This window comes from Lissotriton helveticus, chromosome 5_1, assembly GCF_964261635.1.
Source record: "Lissotriton helveticus chromosome 5_1, aLisHel1.1, whole genome shotgun sequence".
In the NCBI taxonomy this organism is placed as follows: domain Eukaryota; kingdom Metazoa; phylum Chordata; class Amphibia; order Caudata; family Salamandridae; genus Lissotriton; species Lissotriton helveticus.
Window position 1 is genome coordinate 618531018 of NC_136065.1, and position 19330 is coordinate 618550347.

Below are 19330 nucleotides of genomic sequence, written 5' to 3' on the forward strand. Positions count from 1 at the left end.
GAACCACTCCAAACAAGAAATGCATCATCAATGTATCGCATCCAGTGGGTGATGCATGCCGCAAATGGGTTATTATTAAAGATAAATTTGTCTTCAAAATGCCCATAAACAGGACCGCCAATTCCGGCGCGAAGGGGCAGCACATGGCTACCCCTTTGATTTGGTAAAAGAAATCAGCCCCGAATGCAAAATAATTTTTCTGAAGCGCAAATTTCGCTAGCTCGATGATGAAGTTAGTGGGGACCCTAACTGGTTGTTCTCTAGTGTCTAAAAAATATGACAGGGTACCCAGGGCTTCTTCCTGCGGAATCTGAGTATACAGAGCAACCACGTCCATTGTTACCAACAGTTGCTTCGATGGATCAAATTCAATATTTTCCAGTCTGTTGATGAAACCTTTCTGCGTGTGGCAGAGGTCATTAATTTTTTATCATTCGGGTATTCTAGAGAAACGAAAACTAGGTTCATAGTAGGTACTTACAAGAACGGACTAATTTGTACTTACAACCTGATGTTGTTTGTTTTTTCACAGAAATACATGTTGTTTTCGAACTGACTGAAACACAGTTTTGAAAATTAAGGTAGAAGGCTTTCAGTCGGCCTGGCGTCTCTCATTTGGTGTTTTTCTTTGATATATCGAATAAGTTCATGAATATAAGGAGGTTTCTTTGTATCCTCTTTCAGATTTCCTTTTGGTCCTGATGAGACCCGGACAAAGGGTCCGGTTTGAAACGCATCGACCTTGTTGTTGTATCCTGTGTCAAAACAAATGTGTAATGTCAATGTTTTAATAATTTATATTTAGTGTCGGGTAGGTAGGATGACATTGTAAATTAGATTGATTCCTGCACAAAACCCCGTTTTGTCTATACTTGTAAATTTTTAAGTTTGTGACGTAGGATCCATTTTCTGTTGTTGCACGTTTGATTTTGGTAGTTTGACTGTGTGTTTGCTAATGCGAGTGTGAGTTGAGTCAGGTTTTGAGTCAGGTAACGAGTATGAAGGAGGATGTCTAAATGAAATGTATTGCACTGTCATTTGTGTGTTCACGTCTGTTTTTCACAATTAGTGTTGATGTCACACATATTTATAAAACATTTTGTATTTTGTCTTCTTTGAAAATTTGAAAATAAAAACAAATTTTGATGGATTAAATCCAAATCAGGACTACAAATTAATTTTTTAGTCGCTGACAAAGTTGTCTAGTTTATTAGGTCTCAGTACTGGCTCTTGTTTTGGTTTTTGAAGTACATAGACTCTGCCTTACTGAGGTGAGTCAAGGCCCTTGGTTGTTTTCTGATCACTGATGCGGATAATTTATTCGCGAGGCTTCACTATTGAAAATAGTAGTGTTTTGATTGATTTTGTGGCAGACAGGTGATCTGCCGCCACTAAAAGAATTGGTTGTATGTGTGTTATTTGTTTTGTGTTTTTATCACTAACACAACGTTTTTCGTAACAGTAGTAGGACTGTGACTTAAAGTGACACGTTCGCTTATAGCGAAGAACATATCCAAAGACTTATTAGCGCCCCGCCAACCTTTGCCTCAGCTACCTTGAGTGTATCTGCGAAGACTCAAAATGAGTCTGATAAACTAACAAGATTAAAGAAAAAACAGATTAGGACCGACCTACATGGGCATTTTTTGGTCCAACATCTACGGGCAGGATCGATACCTGCAGGACTCCAAATCCGGAACATACCCATGATATTTATTGAGGACCCTGAGTACAAAAAAGGTTTCAGCTGCATTGAAACGAAATGCAGCCGTGATCTCATGGTATTGACCGTTGAAACAGCTTTACGTTTATCCCGGAAACAACTAGAGGAAATAGAAACCTTGGAGACAGAAATTAAAAATAATCAGCTAATTTCTGATGCCAAAACATTGTTAGACAAAGTCGAAAAAGAAATCCTGAACTTCAAGGACTATACAGTAGCACAAAAAACGAATAAATTCGAAACGGATAAAAACAACTTTTCACTTGAAAACATCTATCCTTATCTTCATAAGGACTTCTATACACGGTCAGACTCCAGGAGATATCTGCAGAACTCTCAGGGAAGATCGAGAAAAAAATTTCTCACTTTCTCTGACACCTCGTCTTCATCAGGCTCTGAAAAGGATGCAAATGAGGCAGGCCCAAGTGGCACTAATAGACGAGGAGGCCAATATAATCAGCAACTACAAAGGAACAACCCGCAGCCTTTTTTAGGCAGAGGCCAACGGAGAGCCAGGGGCAGACCCCGATACAACTCCTAACCCTGGGAGATGACAACGAGGCGCCAATTTTACAAGAATTGAAAGCATCTCCATTGTTCAACTTATCAGAGCGAATTCTCACAGACACAGAGAAACTTGTGCTAGAAAAGGGTCTTTCTTTTGTTCCATCAAGGAGGACTGACTTTGTCAAAATGAAGCTGGAAGCATTGGAATTTTGCCGCAAAATTAGACTCAAAACATTCTTTAAAGATCAAGAAATGGTAGTGACAGGCCTTAAGAAGAAATCTAACTTTTGTCCCCCTGGGAATAAAATTCCAAAGGAAGTCATAACCTTCGAAAAAACGTTGTTGTCAGCAATTGCTCAGATGGAGTCAAAAAAACAATATACCCGGTTCAACTTGCCTAAAGAACAGAAAGATGCCATCTTCTCCCTAAAAAATGATCCATCTCTACTTATCAAACAAGCGGATAAGGGAGGTGCAGTATTCCTTTGGGATATTGAAAAGTATAAAACTGAAGTGATGAGACAATTAGGAGACACGGACTGCTATAGAAAGATCATAAAGGACCCTACAGTAGAACTTCAGGGACAATTGTTTGACTTGTTACAAAAGGGTTTTGAGCAAGGCTTCATGGGACCCAAAGAGTTACCATTTCTTCAAAATAAAAACCCTCGAATCCCAGTATTCTACGTCCTTCCCAAAGTCCACAAAAATGAGACAAACCCCCCCCGGAAGACCCATAGTCTCTGGGTGTGATTCCCTCCTGGAACCAGTGTCAAAATATATCGACTTTTTCTTAAAGCCATTAATCGCACTTGTCCCAGCACACTTGCAAGACACCACTGATTTCATCAACAGACTGGCAAATATTGACTTTGATCCATCGAAGCAACTGTTGGTAACAATGGACGTGGTTGCTCTGTATACTCAGATTCCGCAGGAAGAAGCCCTGGGTACCCTGCCATATTTTTTAGACACTAGAGAACAACCAGTTAGGGTCCCCACTAACTTCATCATCGAGCTAGCGAAATTTGCGCTTCAGAAAAATTAGTTTGCATTCGGGACTGATTTCTTTTACCAAATCAAAGGGGTAGCCATGGGCTGCCCCTTCGCGCCGGAATTGGCGGTCCTGTTTATGGGGCTTTTTGAAGACAAATTTATCCTTAATAATAACCCATTTGCGGCATGCATCCCCCACTGGATGCGATACATTGATGATGCATTTCTTGTTTGGAGTGGTTCTGAGGAACAACTGATGGACTTCTTTAACTGGCTCAATAGACGGACAAAAGACATTCAATTCACAATTGATTTTTCAACCCACCAAATCACCTTCTTGGATGTTAAAGTCTACGCATCAGAAGGGTCATTGGCTACAACACTTTTCAGAAAAGAAACGGATTGCAACAAAGCATTGCATTACACAAGCAATCATCCTTGAAACCTTCGCCAGAATTTACCTTTTGGCCAATTCTTAAGGCTCAGGCGAAACTGCACATTCAAAGATGAATATTTTCAACATGCACAAAACCTTCTAGAACGCCTGATGGACCGAGGATACCCGAGGAAATTGTTGAAACAAGCACTTCGCCGAGCATGGTGGACGCCTCGAGAAGCTCTGCTGGAAAAGAGATTTAAACCACCACTACAGAGAATCGTCTGTGTGACGACATTTTGCCCAAATGCAAATCAACTGAAAAGAATTATCCATCAAAACTAGCATTTGGTAAAGAATCTTGATGCCAGCCTGCAAAAACCACCTCTCTTTGCTTATAAAAAAGAAAAGAGTATCGCCAATTTTGTGGTCCGAGCAGCATTACCCAAAAAAGAAGGTGTCACCCTACGGAGCTTGCTCGGTTTACTACCAGTTCAAGGCCACCACAAATGTGGGACCTGCACGTGTTGTGACCAAACAATGGAAGGAGACGTGTTTTCACACGCTGGCATCTTTTGGAAGCACTCAGCATTCACAAACTGTAAAACAAAGAACGTAATTTATGGAATTCTATGCTCTTGCCCCAAACTATATGTATGTAAAACCTCTCAGGAAATCCGACAACGGATTACTCAACATAAATCCAGAGTACGGAGGTCAGTTGCCAATACACCATTGGTGAACCATTGGATGAGTAAGAGGCACACAGAAGCTGATTTCAAATGGACTGTCCTGTCCAAAGTAGAAACGGATGCCAGAGGTGGTGACATTGAAGCGAGACTGAGTCAGCGTGAGGCACAATTAATCATGAGATTCAATACAGCAATAAATGGGCTCAATGAACTTTCTGAGATTTCGCGGGCACTTTAAGGCATCTTGGCCCAATTATCTTGTCGGCCGGCCCACAAATTTCCAGTAAGCCGCGCGATCACGTGTCCAATCACGTGTCCGCCTACACTATTCAACTACATGTCCCAGACCTCCAGTAGTTACATCAGGTCTTCCGGGTGGGGCTCGCGTCCCGTCAGACTGAGCTGCGGTCCGTGATTAGAGTTGCAGGAGAGTTTCCCTCCGTTTAAAGGTATTTCGATGATACCCCCTCCTTGTTGCCTCTGCAAACCTTTCTGCGTGTGGCAGAGGTCATTAATTTTTTATCATTCAGTTATTCTAGAGAAACGAAAACTATCCCCGCGCTGCCCGCCTGAGTTTGCAGATCCGCTCCAGGAGGAGAGGCGCATGCCGTGCCCCTCTAGGTGATTCGAAAACAAAGCCAGGACATATTTCCACAGTTGAAGGTAAAACAGACCAGCAAATGTCTTTACCCTTCGCACGTTCAAACTAGTTCTTTCACAATTGGTTCCAAGTCCTCAGTAAACCGCTATCTTACATTTAGCCGCAGTTGAAACTACAAGTCCCAGACAGCCTGTGTGCCGTCCGCTCTTTGGTCTTCGACAGCCCAAGCATCAAGTGCTCTGTTTGACAAGCGACCCCCTCCACTTGCCATACGTGACCGACTGGTTTTAGATAAATCAATACTTAGCGCTATCCCCTTTACGAGGTTTATAGTAGGTACTTACAAGAACGGACTAATTTGTACTTACAACCTGATGTTGTTGTTTTTTCACAGAAATACACGTTGTTTTCGAACCGACTAAAGCACAGTTTTGAAAATTAAGGTAGGAGGCTTTCAGTCGGCCTGGCGTCTATCATTTGGTGTTTTTCTTTGATATATCGAATAAGTTCATGAATATAAGGAGGTTTCTTTGTATCCTCTTTCAGATTTCCTTTTGGTCCTGATGAGAACAAGACACAGGGTCCGGTTTGAAACGCGTCGACCTTGTTGTTGTATCCTGTGTCAAAACAAATGTGTATTGTCAATGTTTTAATAATTTATATTTAGTGTCGGGTAGGTAGGATGACATTGTAAATTAGATTGATTCCTGCACAAAAACCCGTTTTGTCTATACTTGTAAATATTCCACTTCGTGACGTAGGATCCATTTTCTGTTGTTGCACGTTTGATTTTGGTAGTTTGACTGTGTGTGTGCTAATGCGAGTGTGAGTTGAGTCAGGTTTTGAGTCAGGTAACGAGTATGAAGGAGGATGTCTAAATGAAATGTATTGCACTGTCATTTGTGTGTTCACGTCTGTTTTTCACAATTAGTGTTGCTGTCACACATATTTATAAAACATTTTGTATTTTGTCTTCTTTGAAAATTTGAAAATAAAAACAAATTTTGATGGATTAAATCCAAATCAGGACTACAAATTCATTTTTTAGTCGCTGACAAAGTAGTCTAGTTTATTAGGTCTCAGTACTGGCTCTTGTTTTGGTTTTTAAAGTATATAGACTCTGCCTTACTGAGGTGAGTCAAGGCCCTTGGTTGTTTTCTATACTTCAGTTGAGCGCCCTGAGTGTGGTTTTTTACCTGGTTACCAAACAGATGTTGTCAAATTATTATATTTGCAGGGCACTATTGCCATTGGTATAAAAAAGCAAAAGTAAAACCATTGTCATTTTCAATGCCAACAGCGCTAACCTTAAAAAATGTGAGATCTATTGCATTGGAAATGCAATCGGTCTCGCATTTGTTGAAGTTGGGTTATTGGCATTATAAATGCCAATGCTTTTTAGCAAGCCATTTTGCAGGGGGCTGTACCATATGTGGCAAAAAAAGGTCTTTTGGCCACATATAGTGCTGCCCCTGCAAACTTGGAGTTATTCGGATAATAAATGCTGATGTTTCTTACCTAGCCATGTTGCAGGGTGTAGTACCATATGTCGCCAAAAGAAGTCCCTTGGGACCACTTTTGGTAACATATGGTACTGCACCCTGCAGAAGATATGGTAAATCCACCCTACCCATAATGCATTGCATGCATGACAGCACCACAAATACATTCAAATAGCTATGTCCATAAATTCAATTAGTAGCTTTGAAATGTGACAAAGAATTATTATATTAATTCCGGATTAGGTTGTACTCTGTGTGGAGCTGATGAAGGTAAATGTTTAGACAGTCTCATATAAATGTGAAATGTGCTAGTGTGCACAGTAACCACTGCCAGCCTTGCTTAGAACCGAGCGTGTGTCCTGCCTGAAGCCCTTTAAGAAAACAGTGCTCAGAGGCTGTAATTAAAACCTAGGGAGTAACAATACGTGTAACAGGGGATATCCTCATGTGAGGTTTCAAGAAGAGACAAGTTGGTACTAAGGAGAGACTACTAAGCCTATTGATCAATGAAAAGCCTCCAATTTTAAAGGAAAGGGACAGGAGCCAATTAAGAAGAGATGAAAGTGGGCGGAGCTTTATGCCCATATCCTGAATACATCATGTCTCGAGGACACAGCGCAAGTGCTGCCTCGGCGAGTACTAAAAATGAATGCACGCAGCCAACAACAAACAGGTACAGTTCTGGGTTAAAACTGGGAGTGATTACATTCTACAGCACACTGAGTAACTGCTATCAGTTATAAGAGATCCTTGGAGCAAAACATACGCAAACGTCTGCAGAGGATGGTGCAGAGTGACATGCTGAGATATGTGGAAAACGTCAACCATAGGCTGTCAATGATACACATGTACAAACATAGAATTGTAATTGAGTGTGTGCAGTGACATGCGCTGGCGCTAGGAATACTTCTCAGCTCTATACCAATAACGTTTTCTCTTACAGACACATCTGGAGATGCCGTCGTCACACCTGTCTCTGTTGCTGATATCCTGCCGTAAGTAGTAAACATACAGCTCTTGATAACAAAGAATGACTTCTGCTGCAATAATCCCAAATTCACCATCTGTTTCTTCACTCTTTTGATCTCATACAGAGGGCTTGATGCACTAAGGCTCTGGTTGCAAAGCAGTTAATGTTTCTTCACAATACTGGTTTACACCTCTCATGGCCTATTTTGGGTTGTGAAGGATGTACTGATTTGTCAGTGAGTAGAATCATCTTTCTGTAGGAATCGTGTACACGATCTTGTTAATCGCAAGGTCTTTAGGAATGCACTTTATTTTATAATAAACGTTATTGGTTTTATGAAATAACAGCGAAAGACACAAAGAATCACTGAGAAGCATATGTGGTCAATGGAATTTACAAACATCATTGGCTCTCTGCCGCACAGCATCCAACTGCAACTGCCCAATTCAATTAATCTAGACCTGCAAGGTGATCCGCCTACAAGCCCTTGCAATCCAACTCCACTCGCAGCCCCCCTCATTCTCTTACCGTCCAAGAATGTTCTTTTCTTGACTGAAAGGATGTCGCTCTGGTTACCAATGGGGGGTAATACGATGTTTTAGGTCTGGTAGCAGTCAGTAGTAGGGTGACCAAGCGGCATTGGTGCAAATGCAGGACAGTAAGTGTAAAAATTCAGGACAAACGATCAAAGTTCAGGAGAAAATTCAGGAGAGAAGGTCAAAATTCAGGACAAAACTTCCGTACAAAAGGTACGTTTTACAGACAAATCAGAGGAAGTTGTACAATAGTATACAAGTAATTAAATAGACAACCACTTAAGTCCAAGTCAAAATAGGTTAAATTAGGTTGAGACAATTGTGCACTTCACGTTTTTTTGGTATGGATGCAGTTTTGAGCAACTGTGCAGGTCTTTGTCGACTGAGTTGCAGACAGAAGAGGCCCATAAATAACTTCCCCCTTGCTGTAGTTCCTAAAGCAAGGGGTGGGATGGGGTGGGGGAGGGTTCACTATGCCCCTGCACATAGGCAATCTGAAAACTTGGAAGTCATGAGTCATGCATGATGCACAGTTCCAGGATGTAAGGTGACTGTGACATGGTGTTGTTTCCAGGGCTTTACGTGAGATCAAAAAACTGGGGGTCTCTCCAAAGTACGTGTCTGATGTAATTAAGGGTGTGGTTTAAAACACCTAAGCTAATAAAATGTGCTGAGCATAATCTGCCGCTCAACTGGTATTTTGCTGTTTCTATCATTGCTTCCAGTAACATAGCCCTTCAACAAGCCATGACTATTGGCTTTGTCAATGAATGTTAGTTGCATAAAATAAACAAAAAAGCAGCAACCTTGGCTTTATTGTATATATTATTAAAATTGCTTCAGCTCTGAAATGATGATACAGTGTAAGAGCTATAACCTCTTCTTTTTACTTTGCACATTTGTTTTGTGCATCTCTTCCATCTAACCCTAACAGAATCCCCTGCCCTGGACTACAGCACTAGGAGGCCACCACATGCTGGAACAGCCCAGACTGGCCCATTCTCATTCGGTATGTGACAATCAGCCAGCATGCAGAATGACAATGGGTGGGCTGCTCTTGTGCTCCGAGGATGAGTGCGAGGCGGTCCCATCAGGGAGCCGACGCCTCTTGCAGAGAAACAGCTCTGCTCCCTGCAAGGCCCAAAATTAAGGACAAAAGGCGTCTGTGAAAGGGATTCTCATGGACAATAAAAGTGAGGTCCAAATTACGGAAGGTCTGTGAAATTTGGTTGGTCACCCTAGTCAGTAGCTGGGTAGCACACTTTTTGCACAAGCTGATGTCTTCTGATTTAATGGGTTAAATCTAAGAAATAGTGCCTAACCTTTAATGTATGCTGATCGTGACACCAGATAATCCAACATGCAGGAAACCAGAGGTGGAAAGAGACCTACATTCGGAGCTGTTAGTTTAAACAATAGTTGGGTATTTTCATTGTAGATTTAAAACTGCACCCCCTGATCATGCAGCAAGAGGTTTAAGGGTAACATCTAATATTAACAGGTAGATGGGAGTACACTTCACTTTTAACCTGACTTGGCACTGACTTGAGAGAGGCAGAAAAACAGTTTGGGGCCGATCTGTCAAAACGGACAGGGGCCATTTCAGTGCAAAAGTATTTAGGTTCATTTCCTTCAACCTGGAAATCAATAGTGACTGGTTAATGTTATCAAAGACTGCAGAAAAGTTCAAAAGGAAGATAATCCACCCTAAACCTATGTCCACTAGCCTCTGGGGGTCATCCTGGGCAGAAGTCACTAACAGCTCTGTTTGAAGCCTGTTTGAAGGTAAAAATATTACTGGTCTCAATAAAAGCGTGCAACTGTGTGACTATTACTTTTTTCCAAAAGTTACTAAGCTACGGTAACAGGGACATTGGAAAGAAGAATTAGGGTCCTATATTAAGAGAGCAGCTTTCTTCACGAGTTTGACCATTGCTGCCGTCCACTTTAATTGCATGAGACTTTCATTTAGGGAATGATCAAACAGACAGACTACATTTGAGGTGAGCAGCAGCAGACACATTTGTTGATCATGGAAGCTGGGTTGGCTTCTATTACCAAACAAAGATTAGCCAGAGAGCCTTATCGGAGAGAGAATCGTAGCTACTTACGAAGCTGAAGTCTGCAAAGTGGATCAGTTTGTTACGGTTTTGCACTAACCGAAGGTAAAAAGAGACAGTAGTAGTAAGTGAGGCTTCCTTTTCAGTCTGGGATTGGATGTTATTGACCATGGTGGCAAAGATCTGATATAAGTTTGTTACATAAAGCTTGCAAAGGCTCTAATTGATTATGTGTTAGAAAGGACTTCCATTTTACAATAACTCTGAAGATCTTTCAGTTTGTTAGTTGCTAGCATAACATGGGTGGAATGGTAGTTTAGCCAAAATAGTTTATTGTTTGCATGGGATTACTTCCGTGTTATGAAGTTGACCGCAATTGCCTGTATGCTCCCCTTGGTTGTTTTGTGAGAAATATGTTTGGTGTATCTGTGAGACTCAGTGGGTAATGTTGAAGAACACTGATATTCCGATTAAAAGCTGCTAAAGCACAAGTTATGTCTTTGGATTAACTGTCATGGGGTTAGAGGCAGAGATGGATGCAATCACTTGCTCCATGGATGGAAAAGGATCTCCAACACCTGTCTGTTAGGACCCTCCTTACATTGGTTTTCATGTTTTTGGGGGGTTCGGAGTGTGAAAGGGACTCTAGAGTGGTCTGACGATGGTAGCAATGCACAAGGGTCTATAATGCACTGTAGGTCACAGGAAGCAAAAATAACATCTAGAGACAGTCTGAAAGATGGGTGGCTTCACTGCTCATTAGCGTTAGATTGTACCTTTGCTCTGGGCGGCTTCGGTTATCATCTAGAAAGCCTGGTTGGTTTTGTCCATTGCTATTCAAAAGAGCCCAAGATTTACAATCTTTACCGAGAATAAAGCTCCCTATATTGTCTGTAGTAGAAGTCAAGACTGTGGCATAGGATTTGGGGAGGTTATAAAATGAAATAATTATTGTTGTGTATACAGTTTTGCATTTTCAGGCAGCAGTGCTTCACTTTGAAACATTCTTTTAAAAGGTGTTAGCTTAGTATTGAAGTTCTTATGAATAATGGCTACCCCACCTTTAAGTTTATTAGATTGGTCAACTCTCAAGATCTAATAGATATCTGGTAATAGTTTTTGCAATATATGATCTGAATTTTCCTGTAATAAAGACTCAGGCACCAGAGGTCAAGATTATGAGATTCACTAAATCAGAAACCTGAAGGAGATATTTCACGGCTGATCTCACATTACATAACAGTCTTTAAATGGTACATGAGAGATGACATAGAAGAGTGAAATTGAATTAAATATTATACAGAGGAACATTGTTGTATATAGTCTCAGATTTTAGAGGCCTTTTGTCAGCATCATAAAGAATAGCATTGTGGGAAACAGCATGAGTAATTCATAGGCGCCTTAGATAAGGTGAACTACAATATTATTATATTTCCTGGGCCTTGGAACAACTTTTGAGTGAGTGAGAATGGGAAGCTTCTGCAGGCTTGGGGAAACATGCACCCAACCGGCCAGCAAGACTTGTAAAAAGAGTTTGGACTGAATGAGTTTTTCACAAAAATAAATTGTAACAAATAATGGTGAAAAAAGAAAAACTAGCCACAAATCCCATTTGAGACCACAAACAAGCTGTGTACTCCTCACCCACGTAATTCATTCAATACTTTACCAATTTGATTTCACAACAGTCAGATTTCTATACAGATTTTGGAACAGCGGTTATGACTAAATATTCACTGCTGGCTTGGAACATTGGGTGTCAATGCTAGTCTCGAGATTGTTGTATCGGAGACCTTCAACCACACGATCACAGTATGCGGTGTATATACTCTCTACTCAATGTGGTTTGGTGGATTGCGTCATCATAGGGTCTGTTACTCAAGTGTTCCGTTCTCTGAGTGACATCTATGCCTACACCAGGAGGAAGACTGTCCGGATGTGCACTTTACAAGGTATTTTGGAGACTTTGGAAGTAGTAAATATAAATCAACAAACCCTTTCTAATCTCCTGAGGTCTATAACCGGTAAATTTTCAAAAGTTAATATGTGTCTGCCCACATTATTAAGACCTATTGAACCGGAAAACATTTGAGTGGTCACTCCCTAGACTTGTTGCGTTTTGGTGCTTTTGTTGCTGAATTTGTTTTTGTTGGCTTTAAAACTCCGAACACTTTTTCACTGCTAACCAGTGCTAAAGTGCTCTCTCCCCTAAACATGATGCCATTGGTATACCTGTACAATGGTACCCAGGGCCTGTAAATTAAATGCTATTAGTGGGCTGCAGCACTTATTGTGCCACTCACTAATGTAGCACTAAACCTTTGTCTCAGGGTTGCACTCGTGCAGCCTGGAGTGTAGTTTTGAAACTATTATTAGGACTTGGCAGGATAAACCCCTACCAAGCCTTAAACCTTCCTTTTTATCACATGGAAGTCACCTCTAGAGTAGGCCATTTCATGTCAAAGTGCAGGATGCTGTGTAGTTAAAAATTAAAAATTAGTGTCATTTAAGTTTTACATGTCCTAACAGTGAAAATCTCCCAAATTCAACTTTCATTGATGCAAAGCCTGGCTCTCCCATAGACTAACACTGATTCAACTTTGTGAAACCACTAAAGGCTACAATCAGAATCGGAGCAGCTAGAGAAATAATTCTTACACTTATTTGTGTTAGAATTTAAAATCCTCTTTAATGGTACAGTTGGATTTTAGATCCTTATGTTAAAAACACCACTTTTAGAAAGTCTGTATTTTTCTGCCTCTGGGGCCTTTCCTGTATGTAGTCTCTGCTTCATCTGCTAAGGCAGGGTAGCGTCGTTCCACTAGTCTTAGAGCAGGAGAAAATAAACATAACATGAAAATAAACCCATTATCATCATTTTATTTTTCACTAAGGGGCTAGGTTATGGTGAGCTGGGGTCACATGGGGAGGGCCCAGACATGTTGGCATGTCAGGGGAAGGAGAGAGGAACTGGACAGGACAGGCTTAGGTGTCAGTACTCTGTCCCCCACCTCAAAAGGCCCATCTCAGGTACTGTCTCAGATTATCTTTGGACTGGAGACACCAGACAAGGCTGCTCAGATGTTCACCTTGCTGCATTTGAGAGCCTGGGCCTGCTCTCTAGACCAATACTTCCTGACTGACTCCAAGGATGTGCTGACTGATCTCCCGCTTGAACTTTCAGGGAAACAAACAACAAGTTCCAGAGGCTCCAAGATCCACGCAGAGCTTAGCCCAGAACTGACGCAACCTATTGCCCTGCCTCACCAGACGCCACAAACTAAGCTTCGCACCTTTCTGCGCCCTGCACACACCGCCACAGCTTTGCAGCACCCGGTCTCCACTTTCAAGCCCCACCCAGGAGCCCGCCAGACCTTGTGTCAACCTTTCAAAAAGCACTTTTCCTCGCCGGACACCACCGCTGCAGTCTCACGGCGCCTCGTCTTTGCTCTTCGAGTCTGACGAAGGAACCCACCAAGCCTCGTTATGAAGCCTTGCAAAGCTTTGTGCGTTTCCCTCTCTGAACAAGGTAACTTTCCCTTCGGGAGTCCCTTGCTGCTCATGCCAGCCTGCGAAGCTTCGCAGACGGCCTGATATGGGACCTTGCCCCAGTCCCATTGGGTGCCTTTTCCTACGCATGTCATTTTCGCGCACTCTAGCTCGGTGCATTGTCTGTTTCGGCACTTTGGCTAATCTTTTGAGTTTAAATTCAGACTCATAAATACACTTTTCTAAATTAGATATTTTTGTCAGTGTCATTTTCTTTATTAAATATACTATGTTTTTTATAAATCCTGTTTGGAACTGTGTTTGGGTAGCGTTTCCGCTTTATTACTGTTTGTGTGTTATATAAATACTTTACACATTGCTTCTAAGTTAAGCCTCACTCTTTGTGTCCACGGTACCAGAAGGTTAAGCACAAGGTTAGTATGTTTTTGACTAGTCTGACTGAGATCCTGCTAATCAAGACCACAGTCATTGTGTTTGCTACGTACATTGACCATGGTAAATACTGTTTTACCTCCACAATTGGCTACTGATGTACCCTTGTAACCAGGGCATATGTACACCAGTAGTCTCCCATGGGCTGCAGCATGTATTGTGCCACCCATGGGAGCTCACTCAAACTGTGATTACAGGCCTGCCATTGCAGTCTGCGAGAGTTGGTGCTTACACCTCTCACGACAGATATAAGTTTTCTCATATCTGAAGTCACTGCACTACACTGCTTGGTTATAAGTGTGAGGGTGCCCCTGCATGAGCAGGACACCCCTACAATCCCTGAAGTCGATTCTCCTGCCTTTGTAAGTGTGTCAGCCATTTTGATACATATAGTTGACATCAATCATTACGAGATGTCTAACTATAAAATGGCTGCACCACACCTGGTCATGTATGGTACCATACATGTTGGAATAATAACCCAACACCAATTCTGGTGTTGGAGGTATGACTCTATGTAATGGGGGCTCCCTTAGGGTACCCTCTATACCCCTAGTAACAGCCTTTCAGGGTCTGACAGCAAGCTAGTCCTTCTGCCGACCACAGACACAGTTCTGCCCTCCTGCTGCTGAGCCAAGCTCGAGCAAGGGAAGGTTGAACGATAGGTTTCCTGTCGCACGGAGGTGTGACCACTTCGCAGATAGGACTTAGATTGTTGGGCTGGGATGGGGGCACTTGCCAGTGCCAGCAGACTACTTTGAAGAGCACATTTGGTGCTCTCCTGGCATACTCCAGTTTAAACAAGGTCAGGGGAGCCCTTGGCTTCTGCTCTGGCGCAAAATTTGACAAAGCACATGGGAGTATCCCCCCTCTTTCCAGCACCTCCTCTGGGAGGGACCCTTGAGATGTTCTAACCCTTCCCTTAGAATATTTAAGCTTTTACCTGTTGTAGGTCCTCAAGTTCATCGTGGGTCAAGACTTAAACCACGTCACTCTTCGATCATCTGGACACTTGGACTTCGCTTGAGTTCGCCTGGAACCAAGACTGCATCAAGGAAGACTCCTGTGGCTCCTGGTCTTGCTGTTCTGCAAGTCTTCTTCACTGTCTGTGTCTGTGCTTCATCCAGGATCTTCAACAGAATTGTGGGCATCAAGGACACCTGAAGTTATCTACCTTGGAGTGAAGATGTCACTTCCCTGCATCTGCAGGCACGGCAACGAAGCTGACCGGTCTGTTGCTCCTGATGTCCCACAGACTTTGAAAGGCTCAGCAGTAACAGGTGATGGTTCTGCAACTACTGCAAGGCCTGACCTGTGTTCTGTTCAAATTTGAGGTAAGTTCTCCCCGTCTAACCTGTGTTGACCAAACCCATGGGCACCGCATTGACTTGCTATTGCCAAGGCTTAATGGCTCTGCACTCCAGAGATAGTTGGGCTGCAAGAAGCTCCAGCCTCCACCATTTCTTCCTGCCAAGTACAGCATGCTCACCACATCCTCTGCACCATGAGACTTCTTTCGTGGTGAGCTTCTCAAGGTCCTCCTGATACTCTTGTGCCTTCGACCTGTGGGTCCTATTGAGGGTCTTCTGCACCAGTGGGCTCCCATGCATGCTCGGGGCCTGCTCTGACTTTACTGCTTGTGGTGAGTCCTATGGACCTTGCTGGTCTCAACATTGCCCCTTTTTCGGTCTCCACACTAGTTGCAGCTGCCAAGGCTTGTTGGTGCTCCTGCCAGACAACGACCCACTGGTTCGTGACTTCCGACGTTAGAAAGCTCGTGCATAGCTTCTGGACTTCCTCAGCATCGCCTGGTCCTCACAGCTGCATCGAAAAGGTCACAGTAAACACTTCTGAACCGTCCGACATCGGAGGGCATTGCTCTTCGTTACATCCTGGTCACCTCGGAGTGACATAGAATCTGCCCCCTCTGCTTACAGGTTCTCCTCTTCAGGAATCCACCCTTGGATTCCACCGGACTCCTGCACAGTCTTATCCAGCATGTATGACATTGTTCTGCATTCTGTCCATCAATTGTTCTTTTTGCATTTGTCACCCCGAGTGGGACGGGTATGCCCAGATGTGAGTCCATGTCACTGCAGTCAAGCTATCCTGGCTGATGAGGGAAGAAACCCCAAAACTGGTCCTACAATGCTTGTTTCCAGTCCAGTCCAGTCCAGGCAGTTTGGACTGGACTGTTCCCAATGGGCGCAGGGTCAAGATTGATTTGCATATGGCTGGGTTCAAACTGGAATGGCATAGGGAGCACAAAAAAAAATTTGATTTAGGCCCAGATCTCTGTATTGGGGTCAATGTATGACGTTGTCTACATTATGTCCATCAATTGTTCTTTTTGCATTTGTCACCCTGAGTGGGACGAGAATGCCCAGACGTGGGCCCCGTGCTCTCCATGCCAGACCGGTATGCCCAGACGTGGGTCCCGTGCTCTCCATGCCATTGGAGTCAAGCTATCCTGGCTTATAGTGGTGAAAGCCTGAAACCGGTCCTGGGATGCTTGTTCCCAGTCCAGGGAGGACCTGGCTTGGCAATTCGGGCTGGACTATTCCCATTGGGTGCAGGGTCAAGACTGTTTTGCATATGGCTGGGTTCAAACTGGAATGGCATGGGGAGAAAAAAACGATGGATTTAGGCCCAGATCTCTGTACTGGGGTGAATGTGTGACATTGTTCTGCATTCTGTCTAACAGTTGGTCTGTTTGCAGTCTTCTCCAGCGGCATCTTTTCTGAAGTACACCATTGTGTTCTATGGCGGTTTCCGATATCACTTTGCACCTATGCGCCCCGCTTCTCTGGTGTAGATATCCTGGTTCCTGGAGTATCCTGGTGTATCTCCAACTTCTGTTTTCTACAGGGTTTCTTCAGGGCCCATTGGGAAGGGTCCTTCTTCTTGAAAACTGCTTAACATACCTTCAAGATATGCCTGAAAGCTGCTCTCCACAGCTACCACTTTGAGAGCTTTGAAACGTTATCAAAGACCACTACAATCACCATAAGGGCTGCCTGGATTAGTGCACAGCCACTCATTTAAATAAGTGTGGACCATATACTAAGACAGCCTTCTACACTATATATTTCTTCCTCGTGATGGTTTAACTTTTCTTCATGATTTTAATGTAATGAGATATGAAGGTACCGATCATTGTGCATGACAGGGCGTACTACTTTTAAAGTAATTAGCATTAACATATAAGGTGTTAATATTAAAAATGGACTTCTAAAGTGTTGGATTACAGGTTGACTGGGGTGTGAGCCTAGGTCAAGCAGCAACCACAATCCTAGACTGGGTAACCCCGCATTAGCCTGTGCTCACCCTATGGTAGCTTGGCACAGCGCAGGAAGCCTTAAGTCAAAGGCAATGTGTAAAGTATTTGTGGAACATTTCAAACAGTAAAACTGTGAAAACACCAAACAAAAAGATCCCATACCAATTAGAAGAATAGATGTGAATTTAATAAATAAAACAAGACCAAATAATAAAAGTCCAATTAGTAGAATCAGAGGTATTGAATTTCAATGTTTTTTTAAGTAAAATATCCCCCAAAGCGCTTTGTGCTTGTTAGTGCTATCTAATTGCGCCAGACTGGAACAAAGTCACACATTTAGGCCAACTGGGATGGTGTGTGGGCCGGATACAGAGCCCCAGTTAGGCCCGCTGAATGAAGTACCTTAAATTCTGGTTTACGATCGGTGAGTGGATCCGCATCAAAGTTGCGTTGTACAGCCAAGGCGATGCGTGGGTCTGAGATGCAGCAAGGCTGCTATGCAAGGATCTTTTGCATTGATGTCAAGGATCCCATCGACAGGGCTTGTGAGGTTCCAAGATGCAGGTTGCGGCGGCAATGCCAGTCTTTTGTGACAGGTCTAATCCAGGCAGGATAACTCGGAGAGCATCGCTCAGAAGAAAAGATGCATTGTTTCCGCAGGCAAGTACCTTAGGTCCACTTCCAAGAGTCCAGGACTTAAGTGGCACCTTGTGGTAGGGTAGGTTCACAGATGGCAGAGTGCAGGTGGTTAGAAGCCTGTTATGCCCCTGAGGTTTCATATTAGGAGGACAGTCAGCTAGCCCTCGGAGTCACTCTGCGATCAGGGTTCAGGAGATGCAGGTCCATTCCTTTTCCCCCAGGCAAGAGGGCAGCAGGTAGCTGATCAGCACAGCAAAGAAGGAGTCCCACAAAGTGCAGACCAGTAGAGTGGCAGCCCTTCAGCAGCACAACAGTCCTTCCTGGCAGAGTAACCACAGGTCCAGAAGTGTTTTGCAGTGGTGATGTCTGAGGTCCAGTTTTTATACCCAGTGGTGCCTTTGAAGTGGGGGAGACATGGCTTTAAAGTGCACAGATGTCCCGACTTCCTTGACCTGGCTCCAGACTAGCTACAGGGGCTATGCAGCCCTTTGTGTGGAGACAGGACACAGCCTATTCAGGTGTAATGGTGGCTGGGTCCAGCTCCTCCCTCTTATCCTGTCAGTGATGGTCCTTTTTGACACACCTATGCTCTCATTGTGTGTGGCTATCGAAAACGAATACACAAAGCCCACTGCCAACTACACCCAGTCAGGTGACCAGGGACAGGCTGCAGGCACCAAATGGCGATGACAAGAAAATGCCTACTTTCTAAATGTAAAAAGAACAAATGATGCACAGAATGCTGAAGAAAACAAACATTCACATCTGTCAAAAAGATCTGGGTTTACTTCATCGTTCCTTTGCTCATTGTTCAGCATTCTCTCTATCAATTGTTCTTTTTGCCTTTGTCACCCCAAGTGGAATGGGTATGCCCAGATGTGGGACCCGTGCTCTCCATGCCACTGGAGTCAAGGTAGCCTGGCTAATGAGGGGTGATACCCTGAAGACGATCCCAGGATGCTTGTTTCTGGTTCAGGGATGACCTTACCTGGCAGTTCGGGCTAGTCTGTTCCTAAGTGGATCAGCGCCAAGACTGATTTGCATGTGGCTGGGTTTAAACTGGATTAGCACAGGGAGCAAAAATACGATGGCCCAGATCTCGGTACTGGGGTGAATGTTTAACATTGTTCAGCATTCTGTCCATCAAGTGTTCTTTTTGCAGCTTCCTAAAAGTACCCTTTTCAGAATTGCAATTTAAAATCTGACTTAACCATACATTTGTATTTTAAATTGTGATTCCAGAGACACCAAACATGGGCCAGGTGTATCTATCCATTTGGAAATTACACTTATAAAATGTAATAAGGTAATCCTAATGTTATCCTATAGGAGATGGAAGCCTTGCAGTAGTGAAAAACAAATTTAAGGCGTTTTCACTACCCAGACATGTAAAAATTAAGAGTACATGTCCTGCTTTTTTAAATACAGGGGCTTTCCAGGGCCTACTGTATGGGTGACTTTTATGTAATGAAACAGAAGGTTCGTGCCTGGAAAAAAGTTTATTTT

The 19330-nt window shown here is 43.2% G+C and overlaps 1 protein-coding gene across 1 annotated transcript in view; it reads left to right on the forward strand.

The window, feature by feature from the left end:
* LOC144754782 (basic phospholipase A2-like) overlaps nucleotides 1-19330 on the forward strand; it is a 192569-nt gene that overhangs the window by 11324 nt on the left and 161915 nt on the right. Inside the window, exon 2 of the mRNA XM_078642988.1 lies at nucleotides 7341-7392. Within this exon, the coding sequence (XP_078499114.1) occupies nucleotides 7353-7392 (40 nt within the window). The 5' untranslated portion in view covers nucleotides 7341-7352. The remainder of the gene's footprint in view (nucleotides 1-7340; nucleotides 7393-19330) is intronic.